The sequence below is a fragment of the Callorhinus ursinus genome, unplaced genomic scaffold (genome assembly GCF_003265705.2).
Source record: "Callorhinus ursinus isolate GAN/ISIS: 27379988/994484 unplaced genomic scaffold, GSC_fseal_2.0 scaffold1, whole genome shotgun sequence".
NCBI lineage: Eukaryota > Metazoa > Chordata > Mammalia > Carnivora > Otariidae > Callorhinus > Callorhinus ursinus.
Window position 1 is genome coordinate 110,086,939 of NW_027397063.1, and position 21,719 is coordinate 110,108,657.

At 35.6% G+C, this 21,719-nt stretch overlaps 1 protein-coding gene across 7 annotated transcripts in view; it reads left to right on the forward strand.

The window, feature by feature from the left end:
- ATR (ATR checkpoint kinase) overlaps window positions 1-21,719 on the forward strand; it is a 96,275-nt gene that overhangs the window by 67,956 nt on the left and 6,600 nt on the right. For 5 of the 7 annotated variants that reach the window (XM_025881170.2, XM_073899023.1, XM_073899040.1 and 2 more), the window contains 10 exons: window positions 6,706-6,848; window positions 7,762-7,859; window positions 8,602-8,834; window positions 9,781-9,915; window positions 11,455-11,655; window positions 13,767-13,910; window positions 16,776-16,926; window positions 19,571-19,727; window positions 19,841-19,994; window positions 21,137-21,288. In XM_025881170.2, coding sequence (XP_025736955.1) covers window positions 6,706-6,848; window positions 7,762-7,859; window positions 8,602-8,834; window positions 9,781-9,915; window positions 11,455-11,655; window positions 13,767-13,910; window positions 16,776-16,926; window positions 19,571-19,727; window positions 19,841-19,994; window positions 21,137-21,288 — 1,568 coding nt within the window. Of the gene's footprint in view, window positions 1-6,705; window positions 6,849-7,761; window positions 7,860-8,601; window positions 8,835-9,780; window positions 9,916-11,454; window positions 11,656-12,484; window positions 12,682-13,766; window positions 13,911-16,775; window positions 16,927-19,570; window positions 19,728-19,840; window positions 19,995-21,136; window positions 21,289-21,719 lie in introns of those variants that run through there. The other 2 variants (XR_012380271.1, XR_012380275.1) reach the window with 2 other exon arrangements.

Consider the following 21,719-nt stretch of genomic DNA (forward strand, 5'->3'; position numbering starts at 1 on the left):
AAATACACTCAAGAAACCACCACCCAGGTTAAGAAGTAGAATATTATTAGCATTCTGTGACCCACTCTTTTGCCTTCCTCAAAGTTAACCACATTGTATCCTGAAATTTTTTGAAGAAACACAAGGTATACCTTCCTTACTAAGTATTAAGCTTTACATGGATGGTGTTATAAGGGAGTTACTTCCTAATAACCCATGAGTCAAAGAAGAAATTGCAGTGGAAATTTAAAAGTCATCTGTAATTATAAAATAATTATAATAAACTGAATGATAATAAAATATGACATAACAAAACCTGTAGTATGGGGGAGCACCTGGCTGGCTTAGAAGAGCATATGATTCTTGATCTTGGGGTCATGAGTTCAAACCCCACATTGGGTGTAGAGGTTACTAAAAAAAAAATAAACAAAACTTAAAAAAAAAAACAAACCTGTAGGATTCGGATAAAGAGTAAAGCCATTCTTAAAGAGAATTTAAAATTTTATTTGTGTATGTTAGAAGAAAATAAAGCCCCAAAATTAATGAGCTATGTATTCACCTCAAGGAGTTAGGAAAGGAACTGAAAAAGAGAAAAAGTAAAAACAAAGAATGTAGAATTTGGAAATAATAAAGTAAGAGCAGATGATTTTTAGAATTTGTGTGGCAAAGTGAGAAAAAGGAGTTCAACAGAGACAGTTCCAGATCTGTGCAGGAATCCACCTGCGTCTTTGGCCGAATCCCAAGCTGCACGTGTATAGCTCAACACTTTGTGAGGCCTGGCAGGAAACAGTTATCGGGGAAAGAACAATCACTTGAGGGATGGGGATATTAGGAAGTGCTGTAAGAAGAACAATTTCCAGAGCTTACATAGGATTGAGAATCATTCAGAATTCTACTAGCTAGGCAAGAGGCCTCATTGCATACATAATACATAGAGACTCTCAAAGGGTCACACCTTAGAAGTGGGTTTAATTAGCCCTAGACTAAAGGCTACTCTACATCCATCCTACAAAAGCATCAAAACACTAAAAGGATTAAGCTGATTTGCAAGTAACATTACTGCCTACCAAATCAAAGTCTACCACTCTTTAAAGGAATATAACAAAATCTAAAACTCAGCAACATAAAAATGACCTATGTCTGGCCTCCAGTAAAAAATTACTCTAAATATATAGAGGCAGGAATATATGAGCTATACACAAAAGAAAAATCAGTCAATAGAAATAGGCCCAGATATGGTAAAGATGATGAAATGAGCAGATAAGGACTTTAAAACAACTATCATAAATATGCTTCAGATGAGGACTTTAAAATCACTACCATAGGGGTGCCTGGGTGGCTTAGTTGGTTAAATGTTTGCCTTCACCTCAGGTCATGATCCCAGGGTCCTGGGATCAGGCCCTGCATCAGGCTCCCTGCTCAGCAGGGAGTCTGCTTCTCCCTTTCCCTCTGCCTGCTGCTCCCCCTGCTTGTGCTCTCTCCCTCTCTGTCAAATAAATAAATAAAATCTTTAAAAAAATAAAATAAAATCACTACCATAAATATGCTTAAGCCTAGAGAAGAACATGACAATGGTAAGGAGATAAATGGAAGATATTTAAAAAAAAAAAGAAAGGGCGCCTGGGTGGCTCAGTTGGTTAAGCGACTGCCTTCAGCTCAGGTCATGATCCTGGAGTCCTGGGATCGAGTCCCGCATCGGGCTCCCTGCTCAGCAGGGAGTCTGCTTCTCCCTCTGACCCTCTCCCCTCTCATGCTCTCTCTCTATCTCATTCTCTCTCTCAAATAAATAAATAAAAGAAAAAAAAAGAAAGAAAGAAAGACCTAAATGGGACCAAGAGCCATAAAGTAGGTGAAACACTCATGTTTAGATCCTGGCAGTGTTGAGTTCTGAGTAGGATACATAGTGGGAGCCTAGCCCCTGTTGCCTTGTTTACAAGAAGGTTCCACGGAGGGGCGCCTGGGTGACTCAGTTACGTGTCCAACTTATGATTTTTGGCTCAGGTCATGATCTCTTGGGTTGTGAGATGGAGCCCTGAGTCAGGCTCCATGTTCAGTGGGGAGTCTCCTTAAGATTCTCTCTCTCCCTCTCCCCCCACTCACATGCATGCTCTCTCTTTCTCAAATAAATAAATCTTAAAAAAAAAAAGGTACCATGCCACCAAAGTAACTAACCTTCCTTCTTCTCATCAAAATATATACTGGGGCACCTGGGAGGTTCAGTTGGTTGCATGTCTGACTCCTGATTGTGACTCAGGTAGTAATCTCAGGGTTGTGAGGTGGAGCCCTGCATTGAGCTCCACAGTCAGCAGGGAATCTGCTTGGGATTCTTTCCCTCTCCCTCTGCCCCTCCCCCTGTGCATGTGCTCACTCACGCTTTCTCTCAAAAAAAAAAAACCTTTTTACAAAAATACAGTACTTTGGGGCGCCTGTGTGGTATAGACAGTTAAGTGACCAACTCTTGGTTTTGGCTCAGGTAGTGATCTCAAGGTTGTGAGATGGGGCCCTGTGTCTGGCTCCACACTCAGCCTGTGGAGTCTGCTTAAGACTTTCTCCCCCTTGGGCATCCGGGTGGCTCAGTTGGTTAGGTGTCTGCCTTTGGCTTGGATCATGATCCCAGGGTCGTGGGATCTAGCCCCACATCGGGCTCTGCTCAGCAGAGAGCCTGCTTCTCCCTCTCCCTCTGCCTGATGCTCTGCCTACTTGTTCTCTCTTTCTCTCTGTCAAATAAATAAATAAAATCTTAAAAAAAAAAGTTTCTCTCCCTCTCCCTTTGCCCCTCCTGTGTGCTGTCTCTCAAAATAAATAAATCTTCAAAAAAATAATATATATATACTGTACTAAAGGGCAGTAGCAATGAGGCACATCCTAAAGTCATACTTTATAAGTTTCACTCTCCCAGTTGGAGATATCTGAATTTCTTCTAACTTGTGAGGCACATAAAAACTCACTAATTCTTCACAACAAAATTTATTTATTTATTTATTTATAAAGTTTTATTTATTTATTTGACAGAGACAGCGAGAGAGGGAACACAAGCAGGGGGAGTGGGAGAGGGAGAAGCAGGCTTCCTGCAGAGCAGGGAGCCCAATGCAGCACTCGATCATAGGACCCTGGGATCATGACTTGAGCCAAAGGCAGACACTTAACGACTGAGCCACCCAGGCATCCCCACAGCAAAATTTATAGCAGATACTCCAGGTCTTACATCTCTTACGCTGAAGCCTGGGTTGGTGGAGGAGGGAGAGAAGCCCTCATGATACCAAAGTTAGAATCTGATTACTCTAGCTACATTCCTAAAGCTCTGTCATGATGGCCTAAGTAGCCATGAGGAATAGTCTTTTTTTTTTTTTTTTTTTTTTTTTGGAGAGCGTGCACGCCTGGTTGGGGATGGGGAAGGGGCAGAGAGAGAATCCTGAGCAGGCTCCATGTCCAGTGCAGAGCCTAACACGGGGCTCGATCCCAAGACCCTAAAATCATCACCTGAGCCAAAATCAAGAGTTAGATGCTTAACCCACTGAGCCACCTAGGCGCCCCTAGGGATAGTCTTTTTAATAAATGGTGTATCATTTGGTTATCTTTTAGGAAAAAAAAGTCAAACTTGATCCTTTCTTCACACCATTAACAAAGGTAAACTTCAGGTAGATTGTGGATCTAAATGTGAAAGGCAAAATGATAAAGTTTCCAAAGCATTATATAGGAGAGTATCTTCAAACCTAGAAGTAGGTCAGGACTTCTTAAACAGACCAAAATGACCAACTATAAAAGAAATGATTGATAAATTTGACCACATTAATAATATGAATTTCTGTTCATGAAAAGATACCATTATGAATGTAGAGGCAAGCCATAGATTAGAAGATACTTGCAACACATAAATGATAAGAGGCTCATATCCAAAATACAGTAAGAATTCTTAAAAGTCAATAAGAAACCTGAGACAAGAATTGTATGGAAGACTTACGGAAGTAAATATATAAATGACCAAAAACAAATAAAATGTATTGAATTATAGTAGACAGGCATAGATGCAAATTAAAAACATTACAAGGCAACGCTGTATACCTATTAGAAAGCGAAAATTTAAAGATTAACAACTCCAAATGTTAGACTAGAGCATTTAGACTCTTAGGCAATGTTGCTGGAAGTGTAAATTGGTATAATCATTTTGGAGAACAATTTGGCATTATCTCCTCAAGGTGATAATACTGTGACCCAGCCGTTCTACTTGTCTCTCTAGGATATGTTCAAAAATGTGTATAACAACATCATTTGTAGATTTTACTCTGGAAGTAACTCAAATGTCAGTTGGTTACAGAATGGATAACCAAGAGGTTGGGGGAGGGGAAGAATGGTTAAACAAGTTGTAGGGTATTCCTATAATGGAATACTATGTAGCGAAGAAAACCAACAAACCAAAGTTATATGCAACAGCTTCCATTGATTTCACAAACATAATGTTTAATGAAAAAAGCTGGATAGAAAATAATACATGTAGGGCGCCTGGGTGGCTCAGATGGTTAAGCATCTGCCTTCGGCTCAGGTCATGATCCCAGGGTCCTGGGATTGAGTCCTGCATCAGGCTCCCTGCTCCTTGGGAGCCTGCTTCTCCCTCAGCCTCTCTCTCTCGCTCTCTCTCTGTCTGTCTCTCATGAATAAATAAATAAAATCTTTAAAAAAAAAAAAAAATGTATAAAAAAAAAAGAAAATAATACATGTAGTATGTTTCCATTTATATAAAATTCAAAAATGGGCAAAACGAAATTACTGTATTAGAAATTCAAATAGTGGTTGTCTTTTTGGGCTGCTATAAGAACCATATACTATAATAAACATATAACATAAACTGGGTGACTTAAACAACAGACATTTATCTCTCACAGTCCTGGAGGCTGGGAAGTAAGATCAAGGTGCTATACATTTGGTGTTTGATGAGGGCCTGCTTCCTGGTTCATAGACTGTCATCTTATTATAAGCAGAAGGGGTGAGGGGACTCTTAGGGATCTCTGTTATAAGGGCACTAATCTTATCCATGAGGGTTCCATCATCATGACCTAATCACGCCCCAAAGGCCCTACCTCCAAATATTATCACTTTGGGGATTAGGCTTCAACATGAATTTGGGAGTGGGTGGACACAGACATTCACTCTATAGCAGTGGTTATTTTCAGGGAAAAGAAAGGAGGTAGTGATTGGGAGGGTGAATAAGGGAGCTTGTGTTCCTGGAGTTCTTGTATGTGATCACTTTGTGATAATTGATCAAGCTATACTTATAAGATTTGTATATTTTTCTGTATGTAAATTTTATTTTCCAAAATAAATTTTTAAAAACTTAAACCAGAAAAGAAGAAACGAGGAGACAGGTAAGAGGAAAGAAGGAGGGTAAAATGATGGTTAAAACCAGACTGAAAAATATCTTTTTAAAAGAAATTTTAGTATATTTCCTTATTCCCTTTGCTTCTATGACTAGGTGGGGAAGGGATACTGGCAGCCTTGTCCCTGTGGCTGGTTGGGCACATGAATCCAGCATCTGTTCCATACATCTGGTCATGTCATTCTCTCTATCCACAGGCAGGTTGCCATCTAAAATTTGCAGGATTAGGTTCAGGGGAAACTCAAGATCTCATTTATGTTCCTAGTTCAAACTATGTTCTCATACTTGCTTGAATTAAGTGTGGAACTTCATTAAAAAATTTTTTTTACAGTCAGCCATTCTATGTGTTTTCTATCACATTTCAAATAGTATTGTTTTAAAATAAACACAAATACTTAAAAGGCGGGGAAAGGGAAAGGAAATGACGGGACAGAGTAGGAGTGGCCAGAAAGGTAGGAGAAAACTTGGAAGATAGTGGCCTCACTGAAGCTGAGGGAAGAAAGTATTTCCAAGAGGAAATGGTGTGGACAACAGAAACAGATGCTAACAAATGAGATCAGAATTGGGAAGATCTTTTAGATTTAAGGAGCTGCTTTTGGGGAATGCCAAAGACTGAAACCATGAAGAAATAGTTTGAGGAGTGAATGAGAGGTGAATTCTTAGAAGCCTGATTTTTTTTTTAAAGATTTTATTTATTTATTCGACAGAGAAATAGCGAGAGCAGGAACACAAGCAGGAGTGGGAGAGAGAGAAGCAGGCTTCCTGCGGAGCAGGGAGCCCGATGTGGGGCTCGATCCCAGGACCCTGGGATCATAACCTGACCCAAAGGCAGACGCTTAACGACTGAGCCACCCAGGCGCCCCAGAAGCCTGATTTTAAGGGTGTTGAGAGGGAGCGCAATAACCCATGAAAGATATTGGAGAAAAATAAGATGTAATTTTTTTAACCATATGTTTATGCTCTTAAAGTCAGTTCTTTCCTCTGAGCTTTGATATTTTCTTTTCACTATTTTTTTAATAATAAAAATATATAAACACTTTCAAAAAAACTTTAATCCATCTGGAAATTATTTTGATGACATATAAAGTAGCAATGTAAATAGAGTTTTCTTTCCCTAAATAGCTAATTATCCCAACACTATCTCATGTTGTCCAGTGGACAACTCACCAGAACCAACCAGCCATCCTGAGAAAACCTTTCTAAGAGAATTCTTTATCCAAATGAAAGAGTCACTCTGCCTTTGGCTTTGCTCTGCCTACGTGTGGGTCTTACACTTTTTGATCCCTAATCATCTATTCATACGTTATTTCCCAGTATAGTATGGGGGTTTCTTAGGTGAGTGTTGTCTTTTACAGGATGTGACCTTGTTCCTGCCAGAGTGGGAGGATGGGCATTTTTACCTTGCCAAGTACTATGACAAATTGATGCCCATGGTCACAGACAACAAAATGGAAAAGCAGGGTGATCTCATTCGGTATATAGTTCTTCATTTTGGCAGGTAAGTGTGAGAACTGATGTGTGCTGATTAAATATGTCCGAGTGACTCTTGATCTTGAACTGTTATCACAGGTTTTAGTGTATTCAGGATGTTTTCTGCTTTACCACTGATTCAGTCTTTAACTTTAGATGAGATATAAATTTTTTCTTTGTAGCATTCTTTATTCCTTTTAAAAAATAACTTTATTAATGGAAAAAGTAAGGTGCATTTATATTTTTAAATTCTGTAGTATCAATATTACACAATGAAAGTTAAGTGTCCTTCCCATTCCACACCCTCATCTCCTGAATCCCCCACCCTAGAATTCCAGGAGATCCTAAATGTAATATATTTATTGGTTATAATTACCAATGGGATGTCTCCTTCCTGCTCATTCTGCTAAGAAATATGTAAATCATGTAAATGATTTTGACATTAGTCTTGTAGAAAGAGCTTATCTCTTAGACTAGATAACAGGTAAAATATAACTTGATTTTATATTTTAGTGTATTATAATCACATAGTGTATTGTCTCATGCCTGTTTATATTTTCACGTATTATTTCCTAAGAAGTAATAATGACATTCCATTCATTCTTTTTAAGATTTTATTTATTTATTTGAGAGAGAGAGAGAGAGCAAGCAGGTGAGCACGAGGTGGGGGGAGGGGCAGGAGGAGAAGCAGACTCCCTGCTGAGCAGGGAGCCCAATGTGGGGATTGATCCCAGGACCCTGAGATCATGACCAGAGCCAAAGGCAGCTTAACCGACTGAGCCACCCAGGTGCCCCATGTCAAGGATACTTTTAGATAATTATTTGATCCTGCAAACATTTTCTGTTCATATCTGTCAAGTGGTAGTTTAAGTCTTTACATTTTAATCCATCTACTGTGAAAAAAGCACTATGTTAATAACATCTTTTCTATATAATTGCAGATCTCTCCAATATGGAAACCAATTCATATATCAGTCAATGCCGCGAATGTTATCACTATGGCTTGATTTTGGTGCTAAGGCATACGAGTGGGAAAAAGGTATAATTTTTTATGTAAAAATTTTAAGGGATAAGAAAAATTTTAACTTTGGTATAAAGTCACATTTGGCTTTACAGTCTAACTTACAAAAAGCTAGGAATGAATTTGATAAATTAGATTGAATATAAGTGTGAGCAAGAATATTATAACAAAGAGGAGAAACACTAAATGCATAGACATGTTGCAGTTCAAGGCTGCAAATGAGAATCTTTTTTTTTTATAATTTTTTTTAAAGATTTTATTGATTTATTTGACAGAGAGACACAGCGAGAGAGGGAACACAAGCAGGGGAAGTGGGAGAGGGAGAAGCAGACTTCCCGCAGAGCAGGGAGCCCGATGTGGGGCTCAATCCCAGGACCCTGTGATCATGACCCAAGCCAAAGGCAGACAACTTAACGACTGAGCCATCCAGGTGCCCTGCAAATGAGAATCTGCTCATTCCTTCCTGAACCTAACACATATTGAGAGAAACTAGTTTAAGCCAAATAATTTACCCTAAAAATTATAGTGAAGTGTGGTTTGTTCTGTGTTTCTAGTGAAAATTAATAGCCCTTGAGTTTTTTAATGGCTCTAAATATGTTTTCCTATTTAGACAAAGACAACTATGTTCACAATTTGGCAAGTGATCTAGCTTTGGGTGTGGGAATAATGTAAAGCTGTTTTTAAAACAGTTTTTCTTCTGTGAAATGAACTGATATACTGTTTTTTCTTCTCTGTTTTTTTAACTTTGATTTTTTTCCAGCTGGCCGTTCCGATCGTGTACAAATGAGAAGTGATTTAGCTAAAATAAACAAGGTTATCACAGAGCACACAAATCACTTAGCACCATATCAGTTTTTGACTGCTTTTTCACAGTTGATCTCCCGAATTTGTCATTCTCATGATGAAGTTTTTGTTGTCTTGATGGAAATTATAGCCAAAGTGTTTCTTGCGTATCCTCAACAAGCAATGTGGATGATGACAGCTGTGTCAAAGGTAATATAGTAATCACGACAGTGTCTTTTTCCATTTTATATGGCAGTGATTATTTAATGCTAATATGAAGATGCAAGTTCCAGTGTTTCTTTCTTAGATTAATAGCAAAACATAAATTTTAAATATTTGAAAAAAAGAAATTAAAGCATTTGTATCATTTTAAAATTCAGAAATATTTACCACATCAAATGAAAGGACTAGTATGTTAAGATCAGAGAATTCAGCATGTTTTTTCTCTATGAAGTCAAATAAACTGTTCATGCATGGTATAAAATAGTAGACTATTTTTTCAAAGTGTTTTATCCAAAGTATCTAAGCTCTTAATAATAGAAAAACTTTATTGCATTATTAATGGGCATTTATAAGGTGGTAAATATATCTAATTATAAATATTTAGAGAATTTGGAAAATACACAGATATAAAAAAGAAAACTAAAATTCACTAATTCTACTATTGATGGTCTTCTCTCTTTTTGTGTATTTTCTATGCATATTTTAATGCCAAATTTGGATTATAGAGATACATAATTTGATATTTTTCACCTAACATTGTTACCATAGCATGCTCCTATGCATTAAATATTCTTTGAAGACACAATTTTAATAATTATGTAAAATTCTATAGTAGTCTATAATTATTTTCAATAATTTATTTAACTGTTGTGTTTCCATTTTTTTGCTCTTGTAGTAAATGCATCTAGACACATCTGTATTTATTCTCATTTCTGATTATTCCACCAGGATAGATTCTAAGAAGGGAATTCAGGAGGTCATAGGATAACAGCATTTTTATGGTTGTTGAGAGCATTGCCAAATTGATTTCCAGGAAATTTGAAACAACATAAATTCTCATCATGAACACTTTTTAAGTTGATTTGTGTCTATCAAAATTCTGGGTTTTTTAAAAAGATCTTGTATAAAACTACATTTAATTCTTTTATGACAGTCTTCTTATCCCATGCGTGTGAACAGATGCAAGGAAATCCTAAATAAAGCTATTCACATGAAAAAATCCTTAGAAAAATTTATTGGAGATGCAACTCGCCTAACAGACAAGCTTTTGGAATTGTGCAATAAACCGGTATGATCATAAATCTTCCTACTTATAGACCAGTGTTGGATCATTTATATAAAACTTCTCTGATTTTAGCTGGTTTTCTTTCATTTGACTTAATTCAGTTAAAATTCAAACATAAGTGGGTATACACATACATAAAAATTCATTAAATTATATACTTTAAACATATGCAGTTTACCTTAATAAAGAGGTTTTTAAAATTTCTAACATGTCCCTCTCTCAAATTTGTACTTTAAAATTTCTAAAGCTTTTCTTAGTGTAGATTCTGAGAGTAAATTATCCATATTAATTAGAAATAATTTAAGTAGAGGAATATGAAATAAGCCATAAAACTATGTGTAAAATACTCCAAGTTGTTTCTATTATTATTTTGTGTCATAGCTTTAAATTTTCAAAACTTATATATATTAACCTACATATGTGAGAGGAAAGAAGATTGGAGTTCCGGTTTTCATTTCATTTCATTCTCAGTACACACTTACTTCATTGCCTGTTGACAGGCACTAATGCTAAGTGAAACAAAGATAAAGAAGGCGTGTTCTCCTGCATTGAGGTGCTGATAGTGTTCTAGGGAACTAAGCAGATGGTTATCATCTAGTTTAATAACTACTTTTTTCAGTATACTTGTGTCTAGAGTATGAACATGCTTACAGGAGTAACACACTTTTTTGCTCAAGGAAATAGAAGGGAAAAAATCCCTAAATATATATATAGAAAAGGTAAAAGTAAGGAATGAAGATAGTTATGAGAAAGGGGAGAGAGACTCTTTACAGGTAAATAGCTAGATTTCACTTTACAAATATTCAGTCTATTAGCTGTTAATAGGTGAGAAAACACAGACTATTCTATTTTCCACCTTCCCTTTATCAGTAAACACCTTGAAAGAGTAATCTGTTTTTGTTACCCATTTTACTCCTATTTGACCTCTGATGCAGTTAGCATTATCAAAGACAACATTATGATAATAGCCAACATTTACTAAACACTGGCACTTTTCTGAGTGCTTTATGTGTACAGGTTTTCAGTTCTTTATTGGAAATTTTTGTGACCAGCTAGGCTGCATTTAGGAATTCTGAATTTTTCAGATTTTTTAAGGTAATGTAGTGTATGTACTCAATATTGAGTATCCCTACAGAGAGTATTCTGATAGAGTATCCCATAGTCGGTTACGTAACTGTTTCTGCAATGACACATACTCATCTTTAAGTGAGAAGTTCAGTTAAATGAGATTTGGTACAAAAAAAGATTTTGATTTACACAGCTCTTTGGATTTGGTAATGTCTGATAATAGATTGTAGGCCTTTATTGTCTCCTTTAGTCATTAAACAGTCCTGTGGTAGAAGTACGATTACCAATAAGGCAGGCAAAAGAGTACAGAGAGGGGAAAATGAGATATATAATAAATTCTTAGAAAACTGCTGACTGCTTAACCATTGTAACTAAAATACTGTAGAAGTAAAATTTTTGTTTTGGTTGAAAATAAGTGTTCTGTAATTCAAGGTAAACCCAGAGAAATTAAAATGTACTATTTTCTTTCCCCAGGTGGATGGAAGTAGTTCCACATTAAGCATGAGCACTCATTTTAAAATGCTTAAAAAGCTGGTAGAAGAACCAACATTTAGTGAAATCCTCATTCCTTTACAATCAGTCATGATACCTACTCTTCCATCAATTCCGGGTGCCCATGCTAACCATGAGCCATTTCCTGGGCATTGGGCCTATATCTCAAGCTTTGATGATATGGTAAACTTCAGTGTTAATGTAACTGTAACTACGATTTTAAAATTTTATTAAGCTAAAATTTTCAAATTAGGTTTTTTTAAAAGTGTTTTTCTCAGAGACTAAGTGCATTTTATTTGCAAAGAAAAAGATGATTAGAAATACAGAAAATTAAAACTCTCTTTTATTGGGATAAAATTAAATGTTAAAAATGCCATGTTCCCAGTATCTGTGACCTATAAAAATATCCAAATGGAGAAGATTGATACTTTTCTAATGTGTATTATAATGAATGAGAGCCTTGCATCTTAAGTAGTATAATAGGGAGATGGTTCCTGTACAGTTGTTAGCTTTTCATGTCCTCCAATGAATACGTTTTCTCTCTAGTACATATTGCCAACATTACATGTCTGTTTCTAATCAGTTACTACCTTTGTATTGTCAACTTTTCAACCATATACATTTATCTTCCTTCCCCTGTGTATTATAAGATATACACACACACTGTTCATGCTTATTCTCCTTTTAATCTTCTACAACCCCTAGGACAGTGTCTTAAAAAAAAAAACAAACCATGTTCAACTGAGTATTTTGATTTTTTAGATGCATGTATTGTTTTAGTATGAGTATAATTTTTATTTTTCACAGTTTGATTTTTCCATACTTTGTTTCATCCTAAAAATGGAGAAGAACAAAATACAGTTTTTGCTTATACTTTAGGAGGAAGCAAAATTCAGCTAAGAAGAGCTTGATTTTTTTTAAGTATAATATGTGACTATAAATATGTGACTATTTTAAATAAGTGGTACTAGAGCATTTTTTTTAAAGATGTTTATTTATTCGTTTGACAGAGAGAGAGAGAGAGACAGCAAGAGAGGGAACACAAGCAGGGGGAGTGGGAGAGGGAGAAGCAGGCTTCCCCCTGAGCAGCGAGCCCGATGCAGGGCTCAATCCCAGGACCCTGGGATCATGACCTGGGCCGAAGGCAGATGCTTAACGACTGGCCCAACGACTGAGCCACCCAGGCACCCCATACTAGAGCATTTCTAAGTAAATAATTTTTTTTCTTTAAATTTTTTTGTTATGTTAATCATCATACATTACATCATTAGTTTTTTCTAAGTAAATAATTTTGAAAACTGTTTGTTCTAGTAATTCTATGTATTAAAACATTTGTTTAATTGCTTCAGAGCCAGATACTAAACCACATAATGAAGTCATTCTTACTCACTTACAGTCATGCTTTGTTTTTAAATTAATAGTATTTAGCTTATTAACCCACCTCATTAGGTGGACTTGATTTTAGAAGAGTTTCTTTTTTCAAAAATCAAGTTACATTAAATTGACAAGCATTTCTTACCCCTAAAGACATTTAAAAACAGTGTCTCCAGCTCTAAAGACAGGTTCTAAAAACTGTTTCAAAAACCTTTTAGGGGAGCCTGGGTAGCTCAGTTGAGTGACTTCCTTTGGCTCAGGTCATGATCCTATGGTCCTGGGATCCAGACCTGAATCAGGCTCCCTGTTCAGTGGAGAGTCTGCTTCTCCCTCTGCCCCTCCCTGCTGCTTGTGTGTGCACGCTCTCTCTCTCTCATCCTCTCTCAAATAAAATCTTTTTTTTTTATTAAAGATTTTATTTATTTATTTGACAGAGAGAGACACAGCGAGAGAGGGAACACAAGCAGGGGGAGCGGGAGAGGGAGAAGCAGGCTTCCTGCCGAGCAGGGAGCCCGATGCGGGGCTCGATCCCAGGACTCTGGGATCATGACCTGAGCCGAAGGCAGACCCTTAACGTCTGAGCCACCCAGGCACCCCCTCAAATAAATAAAATCTTAAAAAAAAAAATCTTTTAAATATTGTGGCTGTCCTAAAGAGGCTGCGTAAATTTGAATGTGTAAGTACTTATATTGAAGTAATCCTTTTACTTTATAGCCATTCCTAATGGGTGACAATGGGTCTCTATTCATGGATATTCTTTTCATACATCATCAGTGATTATGATAAAAGAAATTAGTAAAATAATAAACTTACTACACAATATAAGTTATATTCTTTTTGTTACGTAATACAGTATTTATATATAAAAATTTAAACAAAGAATCTTGACCTTAACTTATATATAATTCATTATCTTTTAGGTGGAAATTCTTGCTTCTCTTCAAAAACCAAAGAAGATCTCTTTGAAAGGATCAGATGGAAAGTTCTACATCATGATGTGTAAGCCAAAAGATGACCTGAGAAAGGATTGTAGACTAATGGAATTCAATTCCTTGATTAATAAGGTTTGGAGATAGTTTGCTTTAATTTTTTAGAATTACCGTAATTACTATCATGTGATACGAGCTTTTCATAATGCAAATAGATCATTCTTAAAAAGAGAATGAAATGTACTGCCTTTTTTGTTTTCACTTAATTTTTTTTATTGGAATAAAACTTGCCATTTTAACCAACCACTTTTAGCAGTTCAATTCAGTGACATTAAGTACATACACATTTTTGTCCAACTATGACCACCATCCCTCTCCAGAACATTTTTCATCTTCCCAAACTGAAACTCTCTCATCAATAAACAATAACTCCTCATTCCTTTCCTCCCTAGCCTCTGGTAACCACCATTCTACTTTCTATCTCCTGAATTTGACTACTCTAGATACCTTGTAGAAGTGGAGTCATATATTTTTTGCCCCTTTTCTGGCTTACTTAGCATTGTCTTCAGGGTTCATCCATGTTATATCATGTGTCAGAATTTTTTTCCTGAATAAGGCTGAATAATATACCATTGTATGTGTTTACTGCATTTTGTTTATTCATTGATCTGTCTGTCGACACTTGGATTGCTTCCGCCTTTTGCTATTGTGAATAATATTGTTAATGAACATAGGTGGATAAATAGCTCTTTGAATCCCTTCTTTCAGTCTTTTGAGTATTTACCCAGAAATGGAATTGCTGGTTTCATGTAACTTTTTACTTTAAAAAATAAGATTACTTTTATTATATTGAGAAAAATGTGTAACACATGTTAGGGAAAATATTTTCTATGTAATGTTTAAATTATCTGTAATAGACTCTGTCAGATGTATTTATGTTTTAGTGCTACACAAAAGATGTTAGGTTCTGTTTTGGGGGGCTTTTGTTTGTTTTTAAAGATTTATTTATTTATTTTAGAGAGAGAGTGTGTGTGCAGGCGGTGGGCAGGGGCAGAGGGAGAGGGAGAGAGAGAATCTCAAGCAGACTGCTGCGGGGCTTGATCTCACAACCCTGCGATCATGACCTGAGCTGAAAGCAAGAGTTGGATGCTTAACCAGCTGAGCACACAGCTGCCCCTAGGTTCTGTTTTTATCAACACACTGCTTAAAGGTGATCATTAGTATTTTTTTCAGTACATTTGGTAAGTGCTTGATTTCTGTCTCAGAGATTGAGATATGAAAAATCTTATTAAGGGTTTATTATAAATGGATGACCTTAGGTATTTTGAATTATTCTGTGGCCAGGTGTTTGTAAATGCATAGCATCTCTTTTTTCCATTGGGAAAAATTAAACCATACAACAGAAAGATGAAATTTAATTATTCTTTTTATAAACTTTTTGTCCCTCCTCTATCCTCTCCCCACATTTCACTGGTACCTCTTTAATTAGCAGGAAAAGTTACGGACTTTTAACATAGAAAAGATATAGCAACAGATAAGTTCATTTTTAAAAAAGAATAACTATGGTTTGTACTTAGTATAATAAAAAATAATTTAAAAATTAGTATCACATTAAAAACCCATTTCAAAGGCTCTATAAAGTGAAGGATTTTTTTTTATTTAAAATGTTTAGAAAATTGGTAACCTAACTGACTGTTAAACCATCAGTATGTTCATCTGAAGCTCCCTTGAGTGTTTTTCTGGTTAGGAGTATCAGCTGGCCTGGCTTCAGTTTATAAATTTATCCTAATCAGCTTTGTTACTGATTATTTCATTACTGTTCCCCCACATTGCTGTGGTAAAATACAATAGCCTGATTGTGAAAAATTACAGTCTGTGTTGGTCTAGGAGACCATAAACTGATCTTTACATGTTGTTCTAATGCTGTACTGTTTGGCTGACATTTATGTAGCCTGTTTATTCCTAAAGTTTAAAATATGTTTTTGGTTAGTGATTGTGCTTTTGAATTGGACAGGTTGCAATCATAGTTGTGTGCTTAGTTTATTTCATACAGTTTCAGAATTATACAAAATACTGTTTATCCTTACCTAGAATAATTCAGAATTAATCCGATGAGATGTAAAAAGCTTTCTTCTGCTAGGAGACAGTTTTTCAAACGAAGCCATAATATTAAATTGCAAGAATAAAATGACATTTTGAGGATTTTATAAAACTCATACTTTTTTGTTTAGATAATCAAAATTAGGGGCTCCTGGGTGGCTTAGTCGGTTAAGCATCTGCCTTTGACTCAGGTCATGATCCCAGGATCCTGGGATCGAGCCTGGCATCGGGCTCCCTGCTCAGTGGGAGGCCTGCTTCTCCCTCTCCCACTCCCCCTGCTTGTGTTCCCTCTCTCGCTGTCTCTCTCTCTCTGTCAAATAAATAAATAAAAAATCTTTAAAAAAAATTAAACAGCAATCTTTGTGCCTTAAGGACTTAATACTTCAGTAACATCTATAAAGCAATAAAAAATTAAAGAACATTTTGTCGGGCACCTGGGTGGCTCAGATGGTTGGGCGTCTGCCTTCGGCTCAGGTCATGATCCCGGGGTCTTGGGATCAAGCCCCGCATCGGGCTCCCTGCTAGGCGGGGAGCCTGCTTCTCCCTCTGCCTCTGCCTCTCTCTCTTTCTCTGACTCATGCATAAATAAATAAAACATTTAAATAAATAACATTTTGTCATTGTTAAATATACAGGTACAATATTTTGAACACAATATTACATTAACAGTGAATAATTAAAACGAGGGACTTGCCCAAGGCTTTTTTAATGATTTGGGAAAAGACTATAGATACTATCCCAGTAGCTTCCTTTCCTACCATTCTGAAGAATTATTCATCTATACCACATAGTAAACTTTCACAGCGTTTCTTTTGCTATGAAATGAATAATCTTTAGATATATTTGACATACATTTGGAAATTTTGAATTTTTAAGTTTATGTGTATTTTTTTTTAATAGTGCTTAAGAAAAGATGCAGAATCTCGTAGAAGAGAACTTCATATCCGAACATATGCAGTTATTCCCCTGAATGATGAATGTGGGATTATTGAATGGGTTAACAACACTGCTGGCTTGAGACCTATTCTGACCAAACTATATAAGGAAAAGGGTACTAAAATTAATTCTTAAAATATAAATATATGACTATAAAATCTGCCAATATGTATAATTAATATTAACATATGTTATTATACCTTTTTTTTATAAGCCATAGTAGAATTTCTAGGTCAAATGAGATTCTATATACACAAGTACTTATGTGTTTTTCTTCCTAATGTTCTAATCCCTTCTTTAACCTAATTATATCTTTATCCCAAAAGAATTTGATGTAGCTTATAAGAATGTATATGAAAATTTGTTTTTCACAAAGGTATTGGTTAGCAATTTTGAAACTACTTTATGTGTATACTTACCTTTAGCAAATAAAGATCTATATGTGGATAATGAGAGCTACTTTTTTCACTGTGTGAGGAAGAAAAGGAAAGGGAAGCCTAAAATAGAGCCGGAAGTATTAGATTGGAATTAGAGTCTCCACCTGGCCAGACCTGGGATAATTTGGGCAACAAAATAATGATATAGTATTAGATTGTAACTCATGGAATAAAATAAATAGACATGAATCCACACTGATATAAATAAATAATAAATAAGTAGGGACGTAGGAACAGTTCTTCGTTACAATAGAATTGCAGTGAATAAATGTAGAGAAAATGATGGAAATAGAAAATCACCAGTTAGCAAGTACCACAGTAATAATTGTTGCAGGCAATGAATATAAATGGATCCTGAAATGAATGAGCAAAAGTATGATGAGAAGCAGGTTATTTGTAGGGTCTCAAAGTATCTCTTCACAACATACTTATTGATTATAAAGGGAAAAATATAGTAACTTTACAGTGGGGAAACAAAAATATAACTGGTTAGAACTCTTAAAAAATGTCAAGGTAATGAAAGACAAAGACAGAAATTTCCCAGTTTTGAGGACATTAAGGAGACATGACAGCTGAATGTAATATGGGATCCTGGATTGGATCCTGGCCCAGAAAAAAAGACAGTAGTGGGACAGTTGGTGAAATTTGAATAAGGTCTGAAGGTTAGTTAATAATATTGTAACTATCAATTTCCTGATTTAGGTAATTGTGCTATTATTATAAAAGACATGAACATTAAGAATAGTTGGGTGAAGAGTATATGGGAATTCTTTGTGTCATTTATGCAATTTTTTGTAAGTCTAAAACTGTTTCAAAATAAAAAAATTTTTAAATGCATATGATGTGGTACATTAAAAGTAAATAGACCAAGTTATCAGAATAAGGTAGAAAATAAGTGTATTCGTTTCCCTAGGGCTGCTGTAACAAAGTACTGCAAACAACAGAAATGTATTCTCTCACAATTGGGGAGGCTATGAGTCCAAAATCTTGGTGTCAGTAGGGCCAGATCTCTTGATAGCTCTAGAGGAGAATCTCTTCTATGCCTTTCTGTCAGTTTCTGTCTCCAGCAATCTTTGACATGCCTTAGTTTTATAGATGGATCACATCATTCTTTCTCCTCTCTGTCATCACACAGTGTTCTCCCTAAGTCTATATGTCTCTGTTTTCTCTTCCTATATAATATTTTATATATTAGTCATATTATAATAAGAGCCCACCCTAATGACTTCCTCTTAACCTGATTACATGGGCAACAGCCCTCTATTTCAAGGTCACATTCACAGGTACCAGGGGTTAGGACTTAAACACATTTTTTTGAGGGTACAGTTTAACCCATAACAGTAAGTGATAGTGATAAATTACTATATTATTCTGCTAAGTATGTTATATACTTTATTGTTTATTGTTAATAAGTCTGATTATCCCTATTTTGTGTACAGTGCTAGAGGTTAAGTAACTTATCCAAGTTCACAAAGCTGATAAGTTGCAGAGCTGAAACTCAAAGATTGGACTCTTATTCCAAGGAACTTGCTATTGACTATTTTATTGGAAAGATAAAATATTGTGTGTGTTTTAGTTACTGCTTTTGGATTTTTAAAAATATTTAAAAAAAATTTTTTAACATCATGAACATATGGGAACTATATAACATTAGAGCCTAAAAACCTCAAATCTCAAACTTGTTCATAAAACTTTTGGCTGTGCTTCGGGTGTAAAAAAGCACGAGACCAAGGTGGGCCTAAAAGGCACTTAATAGACTGGAGTAGTATCACCCATCTAAAACACGCTTACCATTGTATCAGAAGGAAAAGTTCTTCTGTTTCTCCAGATGATTTGCATTGTACAAGATTAGCTCAAGAACCAGGTACCCAATGAAGCTTATAGGCTAGCATTCACACAGAGTAAATTACTTCAAAACACCACTGTAGGTTTTTTAATAATGATTCTGTGTGGACCTATACTACATGCTGAGGAACAGAGAAATCACTATAATTTTAGTGAGGGCTGCAGCGTTTTTATAATTCCAAGGGTACTCTTTAAATTGGATTTATTCTGAGTGATATTTTCTGGAATTAGTTGATTCCAACAACATTAGTTTTAGTTGACATTAATTTTCATCAACAGGAGGCTTCACTTTGGATAAGTATAGGGAAACAATGTGTTATTTTATTATAATAAGATAAGTTTACCTATGCATAATTGCAATTTTTCTATTTGTTCTTGCTTTTATAAAACAATTTGAATAAAAATAGATGTTTTTAAAAAAATTACCCATTTTCTTATTTGGCTTGTGTGGTTAATGGAAACCACTCCACCTTGCAGGAGTTTATATGACAGGAAAAGAACTTCGCCAGTGTATGTTACCAAAAGCCGCAGCTTTGTCTGAAAAACTCAAAGTATTCCGAGAATTTCTCCTACCCAGGCATCCTCCTGTTTTTCACGAGTGGTTTCTGAGGACATTCCCTGATCCTACATCATGGTAAGTTACCAAGAAGATAATACATTGTTATGGTTAATGTTTTAAAAAATATTTTAGATTTATGTTGCCTCATGTGGCATAAGGATATTTGATTAGCATTGTGTTTTCTTTAGGTACAGTAGCAGATCAGCATACTGTCGTTCCACAGCGGTTATGTCAATGGTTGGTTATATCCTGGGGCTTGGAGACCGTCATGGTGAAAACATTCTCTTTGATTCTTTGACTGGTGAATGTGTACATGTGGATTTCAACTGTCTCTTCAATAAGGTAAATGATGTGACTTACTCTAGTAATTGTATGTTTACTCCCAGTTTCCTTTCCTCAACAGCTGTTTTTCCTAGACATACCCATTGGTTGTAGTTATAGTCACAGTTGAGTCACACTGAGAGTTTGTTGACTGGTTTTGATTGGTGAATCCCTCAGTCCTCAGCAAAGCAACTTAGGATGAAGAGAACTCAGAATAGTGATACAGTAAAATCAGCACTGAACTTGAAATCCAAAGGTTCAAGTTCTGACTAAGTTCTTAGTTTTGGGAACATGAACAGATCCGTTCATTTTACTGAGACTCAGTTTTAGACAAAACAGACCTGGCAGCGTATCAGAATAATCTAAGAATTTAAACAAAATACACAGATATCTAGCAGATATCCTAGGAGATTCTGTAGATTCAGAGTGGGGCCTGGGAATAAATTAAGGTGGTTGGACTCTCCCTAAAGCCCCATCTAATTTTCCAATGTTATGATCCTAGAAGGCAGACAAGTAGGCTAACTCCCTATTTTCTTCATCCCCATTCTCTGTGGATTACCTTCTGCTGTCACAGGAAACCAAGAAAGGTCACAGATATACATGAGATCAAATCAGATAAACCACTAGTATATATTAAATCATACAAGAAAGGAATTTAGGGAAACTCAGTGAGTTTGGGGATAAAAAGGCCTTATGGAAGGTAGGTTGAGAATGGCAGAAAATAAATGAACTGGACTTCATTATATTATATGTTAACATATTCTGTCTGAGGGATATGAGCATCTAACATTTGACTGTTTCTTTCCTTTCCTGCTTTAAAGTGAAAGTCTTAAAAAAGAAAAATATAAGAATATTTGTTTTTATTTTATATTATTCAAGAAGAGCAGTAAGGAAGTTAATATGAGACTAAATTTTGAATGCATAAAAATTTCTCTATAGTAATATTCACTATTGTAATTCAGTGACTGGTGAGCATCCATCCTCTAGATCAGAGGTAGAGTTAAATGGCTCCTTCATGATAGAGGCCTTTAATGTAGTTAAAAATATAAATATTTTGAGGGTATCTTTGCACTTTTAGAGTCTAGACATGAAGATCTAATTTTTTTGCATAAAGATTTAAAATGTTAACATTGTTACTTTTTAATAAAATGCATTGTTTTAAGGGAGAAACGTTTGAAGTTCCAGAAATTGTTCCATTTCGACTGACTCATAATATGGTTAATGGAATGGGTCCTATGGGAACAGAAGGTCTTTTTCGAAGGGCTTGTGAAGTTACAATGAGGCTGATGCGAGATCAGAGAGAGCCTTTAATGAGGTAATTACCTATGTTTTGTAAACAATTTAACAGTAATCTTGAATGTAATTATTCGTTCCTAAATATGTTTTTTTATACTAGAAGCCACTTTGCATTGAAGTAGATCTTTTTAAATAATAGCTTTATTTTAAGGAATAACTTAACAGTTCATTGCAACATTATTTACAATAGCTAAGACATGGAAGCAACCTGAGTGTCCATTGATGGATGAATACACACACACTGTGATAATATTCAGCCATAAAAAAGAAGGAAATTTTGCCATTTGCAACAACATAGATAGACCTTGAGGGCATTTATTCATAAGTGAAATAAGTCCTACAGAGAAAGACAAATACCGTGTGAGATCACTTGTATGTAGAGTCTTAAAAAATAGAACTACCTTATGATCAGTTCTGGCAATCGCATTACTGGGTATTTACCAAAAGAAT